The following is a 14,441-nucleotide window of genomic DNA, read 5'->3' as shown; positions in this document are numbered from 1 at the left end:
GGGGGGGGGGGGGGGGAGGTATTGCAAGAAAGTCTTAAGGCGATCGTGATGGTCCATGGACAGTACTCGGGGCATTCAGTCAATCGGGATGTCGGGGTCCAAGGGCCCGGGGGAGTCGCAATGGCTGGGGGGGTTACCCAATGAGCAATTACCCGACAGCACGCTTGAGGAAGATTATTGCACGGGAAGAAGCACAGAGAAAGGCGGGAATGGTATCATGAAACTACTCATTCACTGATCTTCTTGGTCAGATGTGGAGGGGGGCATCGTAGGGTCCATCTTGAGACACATTACGTATACTTGGAGATACGGCTGGATGCTTCAAGCTTCAATAATCAAATTCAGCACAACACCGCGGTTCCAGTCTGCAACTATCGCCTCGTAGCTAAGATAACCTTCGCAGGCCAAGTTCCCTTGACCACATCGTCGCCAATGATCTCTTCCATCTCCTGCCACAGCTCCCCGAAATGCGGATCTTCCCTCGCAAACGGAAACGACAAGACATGCTCCTTCACACCCTCAAGCCCAGTCACAAAGCTCCACCCATCCTCCTGCACAAAGGTCTCGACATCGTCCACGCCCGCATAGACAGGCTCGTGGACCTGCACCTCCGGCGGCAAGGGCGCGGTGATGCCGCCGTTCTCCATGTTGAGGTAAACGCGCTGCGCCCGGGGCCGAAACAGCCCCTCGTCCAACGGGGCGACATTGTACTGGCCCTGCGTGCGGGCCATGACGGCAACCAGCTTCTGCGGATCATCGGCCTTGGCCAGCAGGGCGCGGCCGCCGGAATGGTTGATGCGAGTGTAGACGTCCTGGATGCGGGGGTCCTCGAACTGCGCCGCGCCAAAGGCCGCGCAGGCAAAAGTACCCCCGGGCCGGAGCTGGCGCGCGATCTCGCTCATCGCGAGCGGCTGGTCGCAGAAATGCAGGACGTTGGTCGCGAAGACCATGTCCACGCTGCCGGGGGCGATGTCGTCGCCCTCTTCGACCCGGGCTGCGCGGTAGCTGAACCCGTCCGTGCCCAAACGATCCTCGGCGAGGACCACGTTCTCCTGCGCGATGTCGGAGATGATGACATGGTGGAACTTGGAGCGCAGGATGTGTGCGTAGGGCCCGTTGCCGGCGCCGACATCGTGCACCGTCCCGAACTGGCCGCCGTGGGATTGGTGGTAGTTGAAGAGGCGCTGGAAGAAGACGTCGGGCGCGGAGGGGCGGCCTTTGAGGTAGTTGTTCCAGAAGGCTTGGCCTTTGTCGAAGAGTTTGTCATTCGAGTCAAAGGAGGGGACTGTGGCTGTTGCCATGGTGTACGGATGCACTTGGGTTGGCTGGCGGATGGTGTCCGGTGGTGTACGCCACCTTGCCTGCCAAAATATTTAAACCTCCATTGACTCGCCGAGCTTCGGATCTCGGGGTTCGGGGAGTAAGCGCTCGGTGGTAAAGACGAACTGCATCTATTCTGCCTCTGCAAGTGGATTACAAACATAATGTATCACTGTGCATGTACAAAGGAATCATTATCGGGGTCCCGATTGGGGCCCCTCCCTCTCCGGCCCCTCCAGGCCCAAGTAGCCCTCGATCTCCCTGTGCATGGTGCAGCGGGATCATCACCTCCGCAAGCGGTCCACAATAGCCCTTGACAGGTCACAAAGACGCTTCCGCAGATCGGCTTCCAGCGTGTTCACCAGGCCGGGCGAGAAAGGTTTTAAAAATGCATGGATGCCTCCTGCAAGGGGGCCGGTCATGTGCAGCGAGGGGTCACAGGTGTCCGGCGGCTCCTCCCCGGCCGTTTCCGAAATGCGGCGCAGCCGCTGTGCCAGCAGATCAACGGATGCCTGGACGCCTGCGAGCTTGGAGAGGATGCGCTGCACGGCAATGCGCTGTTCATCCTCGCACGCGCAGTCGGTGGAGGAGGGGGGGCCCTGCAGGACGGGCTCGAGTGGGTCCTCGCCTGAGGCAGCCCCCGTGGCCGCGGTGTACCAGGCAATGACCCGGAAAACTACGAGAGACAGGGTGATCAGAAGGTAGCTGTCGTTGGTACAGTTGCATTGCAGAATTCTGCGGACGGTCTCGCTGGTCTGCTCGTTTTGGGCGAGAACGCGTTCGAAATCGGGCAGCGTGGGCGTGGTGGTGGCCCCCGGATCGTTGCCGCACCCCGGATTGCCTGGGGAGAGATCGGCTAGCAGCGCAAGAGCACGAGCCAAGCATTGGCAGGCGGCCGAGGTTGGCCGGCTGATCGTCGGTGCGGCATCGATGTGAGGTCGCACTGCAGATGTGGGAGATGTCGGGTGCGTGATGAGCTCCGGTGCAGGGAATGGGCACGTGCGGGTGTCGTCGAGGGTGAAGTCAAAGAAGGTGGCTGCATCGTCTTGCGGCTCTAGAGGAAGTGCTACTGCCGAGGCGAAGAGCTCGTCCAAATCTGGGAAAGAACTCGCGGGGAGTGATGATAGGCAGTTCTCGTCGAGCGATCTCAGGGCTCCGAAGATGTCGGGATACGGCGAGCATTGTCTCTGGAGACCGAGTGACGGGGAGAGCCCACCACCATCCGGGGTAGACGGACTGGTGGTGTCGCTTGCCTGTGCTGAGGTGAATGTCGGACTCGGTGACGCTGTGGCGGTCATGGTCGCTGTCATCGTCAACGCCGAGTCCCTTCGTGCCCTGGTGTGAGTTTTGCCCGATGTACGACCTGCACGCTTTGCAGTGCTATACACGCAGGGGTGATCTCGTTTGGCACACCGAGCACAGCTCGGCTTTTCTTTGGTGCATCCGACTTTGGTCGCCGCGCACAAATCACAGGATTTGCGCAGTTTGGACGAGGCTCGTGAAGATGCGGTCGGCAGTGGTGAAGCCATAGTATGGACTGGCAAGAGGGCAGGGTGATTCAATCGCCGAACGGGAAGTAGAGAATGCGATGAGGGCGTGGTCCCATCTTCTTAATGCTGCGCAATTTCCAGCTCTAGCGGACTGCAAGCTATGGTGGTATGGTGGCCACAACTTCCCAATCACGAGCTGTGGCTTATGTCGATCCTATTCATACCAGATTAGACCAGTTTCCTGATTTATCAGGCGCAAAAACAGGAGTACCCAGGAGGCATGATGCTTCCCCTCTGTCGGAGTCACTACGAAAGCAGTCGACTTGATTGGTGTCCATTCATCGATAAAAGCCCTAGTCAAGTAGCACCACTCACTCATAGACTAGCTGGGTATAGGTAGGTAGTTCCAAAGACAATAGCGATGGCGAAGCTCCAGCCAATGATCGGCGAATGTGACGTGCTGCCGATAATCAATCGGTTCCCTGATCTTATGCTGGCTTCCTATTGCAGGAGTCCCCGATATTAAGGCTTACCGCGCTTGGACCTGTTGATAAGCTCTATTTGAATTGATGCTGACGTGAGATCTTCGCCACTTATGATTAGCCTGAATGTAAGGGAGCAAGGATCAGCGGAGATGGCGTGGGTTTCTGGCCCCAGTAGGATTCTGTCCCCATATTACCCCCAATCAGTTCCAAGGCTCAGATGCAGGATCGACACCACCCCGAGTGGTTCTGCATGGTAGCAGGCAGCGACTCTAGACCCTCTAGGCGCCGGTGGGGTACGGAGTAATCTTCTCATAAACACCCCGGTCCCAGCGTGCACAGCTTGGAAGACTCCCCCCATCGTGCCCTTTCGCCATGATTTTTCATGCCAAAAAGAAGCAAACACCCCGTGGAGACTGCTTTGCTTTTTTGTATGCCGGGATACGTTCTGGGGATAAGGCAGAAAATGCTTGGTTCGCACCAAGTCTCGTTCATGCATTGGGCGGAGAAACCCGAAGAGTGGAAAAGAAAGCGCAATTGTTCAGTCATGCACACCACATTTTAGTGCTGACGGACCCTGACGGCGCGTTCCATCTAGCGTTGCAGCGCGTATCGCAGCTTTGCCTGTTTCTTATCCAGCTCCTGCGGATAGAATGTCCGACCGGGGCATTCTCCAACAATCTCCGGGGATTCTAACTCCCGAGGCTAGGAATGAAGGCAGATACTCTGCAGTCCTGCAGGAAACAGCGCCACTTCACAGCTGTGAATATCCTCTGCAGCCCAGAAAACCCTGCCTTTGGCGTGTGGCCCCCTGTCATCCTGCCTCGAGCTCATTACAGCATCTGGCCAAATACGTTCTTCACGAGCCTGCATGGTCCGAAGGATTTTCCATCTTGCTGCAAGCGGGGCATCGTGGCCACCATACGCATAAAGCTGTGAGTCTGGATTTGACGAGCGACCTTCAGCTCATTCCTGTCCAACCTCCCATGACATGGCGTACCTAGCTCAGTTGGAGGCAGCCTCGAGTAATCTTTCGGCGGCACTGGAGGAGCTTGCCTCGCATTACAGAAATGGCGGGATAGACAGTCTAGGTGCTCGACCACCACAGCTGCTACCCACAGAAGCACCTCCAGAGGTCCACAAGGCAAGAGAGTCGGCGTTGGCAAGTCTGACCAGATTGCAAGTCATGCTGGCTGGGCCAACGGATTTGCTGCAGAATCTGGCAGGCCAGGTAGTTGCCATTTTTCTCCTCACTGAGATACTGACTAACCAAACGATAGGTGCAATTGCTGGCCTGTATACAATGGCTTGGCGACAGTCAAGTTCCAGCTTGTATTCCGTTGGACGGCACAGCCTTGATCAAGGATGTTTCCAGTCTTATCGGGGTTCCAGAAAGCCAGCTCAGTCGGGTTATCCGAATGGCCACAACCGGGGGATTCCTCCAGGAACCTCAACCAGGCCATGTGTCCCACAGCGAGGTATCCGCGGCCTTTGTGACAAGACCGTCGTATCTCGACGCAGCCATGTTTTTGGCTGAAACGGCTGCCCCTGCCGCGTTGACCAAAGAGACTGGTATAAAACAGAATTCCGACTCCGATGGGCGAAAGGATGAGAGCCCTGGTCTGTCTTCCTTCGCCGCTGCCCGCGAAGCCCAATTGCCCCGCCTACAGCGGCAATGGCAAGCCTACCTGCGATATGGAACGGGCCATGTGTGCGACACGGCGACCGATGTCTTGACCTGTCTAGAGGGAATCCGCATGGCCAATGAGTCTGCCGTGGTTGAGGTAATCACTCCCCCTCCATCACCCACCCGAAGCCCGCGTCCATGTCGCTGATCTAAGTCTGAGTGCAGGTCGGCGCACGATCCACAGAACGAGCCATCGCTCTCGCAACCCAATATCCATCGCTCCGCTTTACAGTCCAGCTCCAATCCTCCAGACATGACCGACTGCGGACATCGAATCCCAGGATAACCATCGCCCACCGACAGCCAGGATCACCACAACCCATTCTCAACGCCGCACTCTACATCCTCAATTTCCCCATCCCCGTGCCAGGATCATCACCTGCCTTGGTGGCGACGCACCTCTCGGTTGAGCTTCGCGCACATCTACCTGCGTTGCGGCTGAACCGTTCGGCTACCTTGGTCGTCATTGCTCCCTCGACGTCCGATTCAGATGAAGGGATAAGGCTGACTCGGATCCGCGATCTGTCCCTACTACAATTGGCCAGGCAACGCGAGTTGGGGTTGTCCGAAGTGATCAACCTGCTGAACGGAGTCAGTGACGGAGAAGGAAGACTGGTGCTGGTGAATCAGGTGCGATCTGTGGGAAAGTATGGGGTGACGGCGTTGGAGGTGAAGTATCAGCCTCATGAATTGGTGCGATAGGAACTTCTGAGTGTAGCCTTATGGAAGGGAATGGAAAGCATTCGTCTCAAATCTACGAAATGTGCCAGTGTCTCTCAACGCTCCTTCCATGCTTGATCAGACTACCGCGGTTGGAAAAGACCCAATCCTACGAACTAAAGCTCCATTACTACTAGTGTCCAGCTATTCCAGATGAGCGATACCTACCTAGATTCATCCAATGCTATGTCTCTGGGGTGTAAGCACACAACCAAGGTTCTTGACCTCTTCCTTGGCACATCCGGAGCCAGAGTGACCGCATTTTTATTTCCTCTTTTTTTTTTTTTCATATTCTAGTTCCATCCAGTTCAGGCTTCGAAAGGCAATGATCTGTAAATAGAAACGGGGGATTTGCCGAGGTGCGAGGAGCGCAGATATTGCAAGGGAGCTGCAGGAAGTCGAGAATTGGCTTCAGCGCTGCCCACCAGTCACAACGCAACCGGAGAAAGCTGTGACTAACTGAAATCACGCTAGTTATGCATCAATGGGGAGGGGGGGGGGGCCCAGCATTTCCGGCCCGGGCTTAGACACCAATTACTTTCTGCTTTCTGTGGCCTCAGGGCTCCTGTCTCCACTCCGCGTACTTTTTGTTGTGTGGTTGGGTTGGCGCGCCCGTGGGATCGGAGTTTGGGGTCGGTGCCGAGCGGGGGCACACGCCACCGAGTCGCCTGGGCAAACATGCTTGATTTCTTCAGTCTGCCCCTCACACCAGGCGGCGAAGGCGTGGCCACCTCGGGCCCTATACCTTGGAATAGGACTCCCGCATGACTGGCCAGCTGCTAAAAGCTACTCCGCGCCCTGTCCCCGCACGTAAAGCTATCTTAGGAGTAGACCTGGAATGTGGCAGTCGGACCAGGAGAGATGAAAGATAGTCAGTTATCTCCGTGGGCGCCACCGGACTCGGGCTCGAATTGATCTCCGCTGCGCCTCTGCGGGGGACCTCATTTCTCAGTCGGGGTTGATTGTACGGCGCAGTTCATGCCGCGATAAGCAATCGGTCCCATTCACGAGTCTCGGCATCCGTATATTGAGGAACACTCAGGATAGGTTGTCGTTCGCAGACCTCTAGAGTTAGGGATAGAGTAAATCTGGCAGGAAATGATGGAATGTGACGACACCTTTGGTGGGCTCGCCAGGTAGCTCTCTCAACTCAGGCTCTCCACCGAGAAGCATCGGGTACTTTGATGATGTGAAGGCTCAAATCAGGATCTAGCCCTAAGTCGTGAGCCATCACCCGCTGCCACTGTTAGATAACGAGACTAAATTGATGACTTGACCCGACTTCGTATTCAGGAGGGTGTGAAGCATTCCATGCACACTGTTTGTTTGACTACTCGAAGTGCGTAGGCACCGCCGATATTTCACCACCGCGAGACTATGATGCCGACCTTACGTGTCTCAGGGCATGACTTACGAAAACCCCCGAATGAAGATCGGATCACCCGACCCACCCAACGAATATCTTCAGTATTCAACAGATAGCCCCTCAGAACCAGCCCGTACGAGACAAAGCAGCCTTGTCCGCGGGCATTCCCACTCTAGCGTTACTTGCAGCTGAAGTCGGAAGAGTCAAGATGTTTAGATCACCCCAAAACACAGTATACCCCTGTGAATCCGAAATACTACTCCTCAATTCAGGCTGAGTGGGCTGGTACCTTTCAGTCAATAAAATGTATGACCTTGCCCGAACGGCGATGCCCTGATAGGGAAAGTGAGAGCTTGATGCTATCTGATCATGAAAAATCGTCCAACGCCACGGTCCTGTTTGGGATTGGATGATTGGCTGTTCATGCGGTCTTAGATTAAATGGGATACCAAAAATATGCGACGTCATTGACAGACAGCTGGAAGGCGTGGTCTAGAACATCATGCTTCTATGAAATAAGCTGCTGACGATTGACCGGGCCGAATCAGTGCGCGCAGCACGGTTGTCGACGGGGCATCAAATGACGATTACGCGCCTAGTCACCTGACCGGCTAGGATTCCTAACAATTCATATCGCTGTTTGAATACTGGACTTGAAGTTTTCTAGCTGGCAATCTCCTATACCCGCATCTATACCATTGTATATCTTGCCCGCTTTGAAATATCATTTCTTCATCCAATCACACAAGGACTCGGCTATATTTGGATATGATTCTTCTCACGTAACTCTTGAATTCGATCTCAGGCCCACACCTCCACTAATCAGCGCCCGTCGTGGGCTCTAGTGCACCGGATAGATTATCCTGGAGCGGACTTTGGACGGGCCGCAGGGGGGTCTGTGAGGGGGAGGTTTCCGATGGGGCCCCTCTCTCGAAACTAAAATCTGACAGGCAGAAAGCAACTAGGGTATGGATCCACCGCTGCGGTCTCCTCCGAGGTGGTGCTCCAATCACCTTTCGATCACAGGCGTCGAAATTGCGTAATTAATTGAAGAACAAGGGACTGCTTTTGGCTGCAGATGGAGAATATGAGCCCGGGTAAAGTGTGATGAAAGACGGACAGAAGCCGCGCTCACATGCTTGCGGGCCATGTTTTCCCAGTGGATTCTCATCGTCACAGCATGTTGGGGAGTTGCCGTCGATAAGAGGGGACATGCTTCCTATCGAGCTGGTAGCGTTATGCACGCCCTATCTCTTCGCGATATTTGTGGGCGTCTAGCATCTGAGTGCAACAAACACATCCTATCTGGTCTATCGCTCAAAGCACAAGCCAGACACAGTGCACGAAGAAGTGATGGGCCATGCCGCAACTCGCAGCTGGGACACAATTGTCCCTCACTAGAGTGGCTTGTGGAGTTTCGCCGTCGACTGCATCCTAAACACCCCGGTTACCACTTTTCTGCAGGTTCAAACAAATTACCAATGTATTGTACGAGGCATGTATCTGCACAGCGCTCGGTGTAGAGATAAGAAATCCGCGTATTGTGCCATACCTGTGTCCGCGGGAGTTCGCTACTTGGTGTCTTCGCAGCGTTGACCTTCACTTGTGTATTGATGTTATGCTTCTTGACACTGCGGTGCTCCTGTTCGAAGGGGAAGGATGACAGAGTGTTTACTACACTTCACTGGCAGAGTAATGTATCGCTGTAACGTTTTGCCAACAGATTGCGGACCTCTGCTTCCCCCCCCCCCAAACAAGGGCGAATATCCCACCTTCTACCGCCTTGGGAGAGACTATCAGTTGCACCGCGGGACAATACACTGCTTTAGTAAGAAAAATGAGTGAAGTCAACCTTGGAAATTCAATCCGAAGAATCACGTATATTAAACACAGTCTCCTTCACCAAGCTAGCCGGGGACTCCTACTCCGCACCGCTCCCAGGAATTCCGGACGGATCGTGCCGATCCAGGTGACGATAATGACCAGCGATTCGCATGGCCCGACCCACCCACTGGGCCTCACCAAAGCCCGAGGCTCTCAAGTCGGGTCGACCCCCAACCCATTTCCTAGCAGGTCTTGGTTGAATTTTTTGAATTGTGGATTGTATTTGTACTTAGATTTATAATCTATGATTTCCTAGTGGATATTCGCAGATAAATAAGGATATAGAGACTAGAAGCTCCAATAGATTATAAAGTCGACGTTGCATGTGACAATATAACGTCAGTATCCAAAATGACTGATTATTCAAGATATTCCAACCATGTTACAGGAATAATAAAAACAACAAATATACTAAAGCTAGCTTTCTAGAATCTAGATCTTACAGAGGACAAGCAGTGGAATTTGATAAGAAAAAGATATATGAATTTGATCAAAAGCTTTAGCTCAGTCCTATAGAGGTTTTCATTATTATTTGTCTAGGTTCAAGTCATTGAAACTTTGAAATTTTGTTACATATGTATACTACTTTTCATCGACTATATACGTAAACATGACTAGCCGAGAGTACTGGCATTTATATAACAGCGTAGATAACTAACTTGACGATAGAGGTCTTCTGACTGGCCACTCTCCCGTATCAATTCAGTCTGGTGGAAGGGATCTCACGTGTCTGGATCCATTTATCATTTTATCTCTCCTCCGACATCTAAGACTGTAGACCCAACCTCAAAATCATAGATGAATCCCTTTGAGGTGTCCAACTCCCTAGCCGACTGACCACATGCCACGCGAATGTCCGGATCAGCCCGGAGTTAAATATGCTCGGCCCGTATGTGGCCACCAAGTTGGTTAGCGGGGCTGTGGTAGTAAGTCTCGATGTATATGTGGAGGCGAGTGCGGCCTTTGTCTTGTGCGTTGAAATGCTTCTTGATTTTGTGAGCGAGCAGAAAGTCGACGCAACCGCGGTACCGGTGGATGAAGGAAACGGCTAGGTGGAGCTGTGTCTACCCCTGGATATTGGGTCCGTGCTCCCTCGGCCATAAAGGAACCAAGCCATGGAAGATTCTTCGTGTCGTGGCAGAGTATGGTGGAGGAGGCACCGTCTGCTCCGATCGAGACTATTCAGGTTAACGCCCTTTTGTTTGCAGAAGTATAACAGACGCAGAAAAACTACATCGACTTCGATCTTTTTCTCATAGATACTACTCTGCCAGTATTAGCTATATAGAATGCAGTTGTTCCGTCCGCGGTGCGGTAAATTTCCAGCTTATTCGCAAATCTTTCGGCTAGGAATCAGAACAGCCCGGTCACCTCGCCGTAGCAACCTTTACAGGTCCGGTGCAGCGGCAGCCACCCGTTCTGATTAATGGCGAGAGAGTTTCCTCCGTGGGATCACTGAGAATTGAACTGTCTTCAGACGCCCATTGCATACACAGCGATAAAGCGGGGTCCTGCCCGACCAGTTCCATGTAGGTGGGATCAGAAGGGGCGTACCGGGAGCCGTGAGCAGATTTACAGAATATACAGAAGCAAGAAGAGCAGCGATGGCAGGCAGGTTGCCTACCCGGGTCCATTCTATAATTTCATGAATAGTTAGTATCTAACAAATTGCAATGTCTTTAAGGAGATTGGCTATGTATAAATCCCAAGAATAAGTTATTGCCCTCCAGATGAATCAATATCAACAGGTTTAACCACTGGTCCTTGTAGTGAAGTCCAACCACACTATCACCCGGACAGGTCCCATAGCTGCACTCACCGATACGGACTGCCGTGGACCTAGATCTAGCACTGCCTTACTGGATATCTGCCTTTTCTGCACGGTTTGTAGGTTTTTGGCAAGTTCCGAAGCCGCGAGGACTTTCACCGGCGTCACCGGAACCACGGACCCGTCTAGCATAAGCTGTGATAGTTGCCGAAGAAGCTGCCGAACGATCGCGGGTTTTTGGCCATGGAGTTTGGTTAAGTCCACGGCAGCAAGGGTGATACACCGGGACGCGGCGTCTCGGAGGAGACGGGGATGGTCAGGCGGCCGAGTGTTGGAAAGGTCTAAGCTGACCAGCGTGCCAAACGGTGCCAAGGCATCCAGCGATCCTTCCAACTCCTGCCTGTCGAAATTCAAGACCAGATCCACCCCTCCTTCTGAGATAGCCTGCCAGATGCCATTGACTATCTCGAGGCCACCCTGGTGCTCGGAAAGGATGAACTCCGGTGAAAGGTTGTATTTTGCTCGCAAGATCTCCCGCTTCTCCTGGCTATGCTCTGTGACGAGGATTTAGCGCTCATGAGCTGAGCAAGCTGGTTAGCCAGCTGACCGACCGCGTTGGCTGCATGGCGCACAAGAACGGAGTCATCGGTCGAGATGCGTTCCAGAGTGCGTAGAGCATAAAGGGCCATCAATCCCGCCGTCGGGAGTGCGGCCGCCTCCACGAAAGAGATCTGCGGCAGCAAGGGAGCCACAAACGCCACCGGCAGGCGCAGGAACGTGCGGCAGCAGGCGGGATATCGCAGGAAGACGCGGTCGCCGGCCTGGAACCCACTGCGCGAGCCCGCCTGCAGGACCTCCCCGGCACCCTCGGAGAAGATCCCGGTCTCGTCGTCGTCGTCGTCGCCCAGGGCCTGCCCCGAGGCAATGAGATAGTCGGCGTGACCGACCCCCACCGCGTGCACGTGCACGAGAGTCTACGACTCGTCCAGATCGCCACGCTGAGGCGTTTCCTCCACCTCTTCAGCATTGAGCTGAACCAAGGGGACTGGATGTATATCCCGAAGGATAAGCGCTACTCCCTCAGAGTCGGGCCTCTCGAAGCAAGCATGTGCTACTCCTATCATTGCTGCCGCGCAGGCCGCGCATTGAACCCCACAAACCGATTGGCGATGTATCATTCATGCGCGTTCGCCGTTTCATGCAGTAACAACCTGCGGTCGGTGACACAGTCGACTTCTTGGTACCGTTTGCTGTGAATCTCCTCATAGCAGTAGCCGAAACCGAATGACACGTTCCACAGTTCCACGGCAAATCTCAGTAACCACGTCAATCCATGCCTATTTCAGGTGCGAAGCTTACTATCTTTACCTGGAAAAGAAACATCAGCAAATTCAAGGTCAATGGACTCGGACGTTCCATATAGCGTCTAGGGCGGTACTGTTTGAACGGATTCCACTGGCAATCCGCTATTACAATTCATGGCATTTCGAGAAGCTACTAAGAGCACTGATAGTCGTCTCTTTGTCTTGAGGCCGGGGTGTAGTTCAGTCCTGCCGCTTAGGTAAAATCCAAAAAATGTTAACCTTTGCACCGTTTTGCCATCATCTGTTCTTTTTTATAAACTGGACTTCGGTCTGCAACGCGTTGTTGAATGACATCAATGATTGTACTAGCCCATCTTCATTCACCAGCGTGACTGGGATTGTTATTTAGGTTCTCGAATCGATTCGGCTGAGCCAAGGGGTCCGAAGACCCGACCTCGGAGGCTCATGTGGGTCGGGTCAACTAAGGTGATCCGCATCGGGTCTTCCTGTTCATTGAAGTATTTTAGCACTTAGTTTTGCACATTAGACATGTGTTGTAGATCCTGATCAAGATTCGATAGTCCAAATAGAAAGTGATATTTAATACATAAAGATTCCTGGGAGGATTAAATCAAGAAATGTGATATGAAATATCGACCTTAGCGACCGAAATATCACTCGAACTAGTCGTAAGCTAGGCGGGAGGGGCTGGGGCTTACCGCAGTGGAGACGAGCACGGAGGGATAAACATGGGAGATGGCTTGGGAGCGTAATGCTCCTTCCAGCCGCACAAGCCAAGGAGGCTAAGATTGGAGGTTGCGTTGCATTAGTCCTGGCCCCCATAAACCCATCCACTTGGTTTCTTTGTCTGTTGACCCATAGAATCCAGCAACTACCCCACATATCCTTTAGTTAAGCGACCAGGCCAGCCGATGCACCAACAAGAGATTCAATGTGAACCCCAACCAACTAACTAATAAGCACTTAACAAATTAGCGTCCATTAAGGAGCATATCCATAATCGCACCATCCCCTGACCCCTGTACAGTCCTCCATATAAAGCAACCGCTCAGGCAACAGGCAACCACCCATTCCTCCCCTCAAACGCTCCCTCCCCTCTCATTTCCCCCATAGCCTCCCACCCCTCTTACCCCCCAAAAATGCCCACTCAACCCACCATTGTCCTCGTTCACGGCGCCTGGCACACTCCGGCCAACTACGCCCCTTTCATCGCCGCCCTCGAGTCGCGGGGCTTCACCGTCCACTGCCCCCACCTGCCCAGCTGCACCAACACCTCCCCACCACCGGCCACCTACCAAGACGACGTGGCCACCGTCCGCAACCTGGTCACCACCCTCGTCAACAACGGCGAGCGCGTCCTCATGATCCTGCACTCCTACGGCGGCGCCATCGGCACCGACGCCGCCCAAGGCCTGGACTGGCCCTCGCGCGCAGCAGCCGGCCAACCAGGCGGGATCATCCACCTCCTCTACCTCTGCGCCTACATCCAACGCCCCGGCCGCACCGTCTGGGACGTGATCACCGAGGCCCAGATGACGGGCTTCTGGCCGCAGTTTGTTCGGGACCACGAGGACGGCTCCACCTTCCCCGTCGACCCCGTCCAGCTGTTCCTTGGGGACTGCGACGAGCAGCAAGTGGCCGCCGCGCTGCCGCATCTCGTGCGCAGTCCGCTGAGCGCCTTCCATACGCAGAGCATCGGGGATGCGTGGCGGAGATTACCGGTGACCTACCTCACCACGACCAAGGATTATTCCGTGCCCCGCGTGTACCAGGATATCATGCTGAAGCATGTCGCGGAGGACGGGGTGACGGTCCGCGTGGTGGAGGTGGATACCGCGCACAGTGTGTTTTTGTCGAGGCGCGACGAGGTGCTGCGGTTGGTGGAGGAGGCGGGGCGGGATGAGCGGAATCCTTGATTATGCGGTGGTCACTTTTGCGTTGGATGGTGTTAATTGCAAGTTGAGTTTTTAGGGTTGGGGTACGGTTCTTGTCTTGTTGGGGGATACGGCGGGTGGCAGCAAAGGAACGGGGGTCTAGAGATATAGATGATCAACGCCCTACAGTGGGACGCAATGGATGCGGTAACCAGCACTCCATTATGCTTGATATGCCGCTCTGAGTATTGAACAATATAAAGATCTAAATCTTCAACAATCCCCAAAGGGTGTTGGATTGATAAGCCACCTGTGGAACAATCACTAGCATTTTTAGCATCTATATCCAGTCTAATAACCTAGATTTAGAAACTATATCAACTCCATGCGACCCACCTATCATAATCCCCTCCCACGAATACATTTATTCGCCTGTAAATACTCATCACAGTTTCTGCAGAGCCCATCAATCGGTTTACATATAGTCAGTCATAACACCATAACTCTCAAGACGAGAACCCTCTT

The 14,441-nt window shown here is 53.8% G+C and overlaps 5 protein-coding genes across 5 annotated transcripts in view; 2 read left to right on the top strand and 3 right to left on the bottom strand.

The window, feature by feature from the left end:
• Window positions 1–1,301, bottom strand: part of tpcM (methyltransferase tpcM) — a gene marked incomplete at its 5' end in the record, with an annotated part of 1,965 nt that extends 664 nt beyond the window's left edge. Inside the window, one exon of the mRNA XM_025650452.1 lies at window positions 396–1,301. Within this exon, the coding sequence (XP_025503095.1) occupies window positions 396–1,301 (906 nt within the window). The remainder of the gene's footprint in view (window positions 1–395) is intronic.
• A 51-nt stretch (window positions 1,302–1,352) lies between these two features.
• tpcE (Zn(II)2Cys6 domain-containing transcription factor tpcE) lies at window positions 1,353–2,976 on the bottom strand. Its single transcript, XM_025647528.1, has one exon. It carries the CDS (start codon window positions 2,616–2,618, stop codon window positions 1,605–1,607), a length of 1,014 nt encoding a protein of 337 aa, XP_025503094.1. The 5' UTR covers window positions 2,619–2,976; the 3' UTR covers window positions 1,353–1,604.
• Window positions 2,977–4,283: 1,307 nt separating this feature from the next.
• Window positions 4,284–5,681, top strand: tpcD (trypacidin cluster transcriptional coactivator tpcD; the record flags this gene model as incomplete). The annotated part of the gene is made up of 3 exons (XM_025643854.1): window positions 4,284–4,523; window positions 4,573–5,076; window positions 5,145–5,681. The coding sequence occupies 3 exons, from the start codon at window positions 4,284–4,286 to the stop codon at window positions 5,679–5,681; spliced, it is 1,281 nt and encodes a 426-aa protein (XP_025503093.1).
• A 5,018-nt stretch (window positions 5,682–10,699) lies between these two features.
• Window positions 10,700–11,841, bottom strand: BO66DRAFT_439338 (quinone oxidoreductase-like protein 1; the record flags this gene model as incomplete). Its single annotated transcript, XM_025651144.1, has 3 exons — window positions 10,700–11,271; window positions 11,325–11,691; window positions 11,755–11,841. The coding sequence occupies 3 exons, from the start codon at window positions 11,839–11,841 to the stop codon at window positions 10,700–10,702; spliced, it is 1,026 nt and encodes a 341-aa protein (XP_025503092.1).
• A 1,285-nt stretch (window positions 11,842–13,126) lies between these two features.
• Window positions 13,127–14,197, top strand: BO66DRAFT_392499 (alpha/beta hydrolase). The gene has a single exon (XM_025647527.1). The coding sequence runs from the start codon at window positions 13,182–13,184 to the stop codon at window positions 13,956–13,958; it is 777 nt and encodes a 258-aa protein (XP_025503091.1). The 5' UTR covers window positions 13,127–13,181; the 3' UTR covers window positions 13,959–14,197.
• Window positions 14,198–14,441: the final 244 nt, after the last annotated feature.

This window comes from Aspergillus aculeatinus (assembly GCF_003184765.1).
Source record: "Aspergillus aculeatinus CBS 121060 unplaced genomic scaffold BO66scaffold_29, whole genome shotgun sequence".
Lineage (NCBI taxonomy): Eukaryota > Fungi > Ascomycota > Eurotiomycetes > Eurotiales > Aspergillaceae > Aspergillus > Aspergillus aculeatinus.
This window is presented reverse-complemented; position numbering and strand designations above follow the sequence as displayed.

What these genes read in the sequence shown, in the direction of transcription:
- tpcE (XM_025647528.1), bottom strand. Translation starts at nt 2,618, where the DNA reads ATGACCGCCACAGCGTCACCGAGTCCGACATTCACCTCAGCACAGGCA.
- BO66DRAFT_392499 (XM_025647527.1), top strand. Translation starts at nt 13,182, where the DNA reads ATGCCCACTCAACCCACCATTGTCCTCGTTCACGGCGCCTGGCACACT.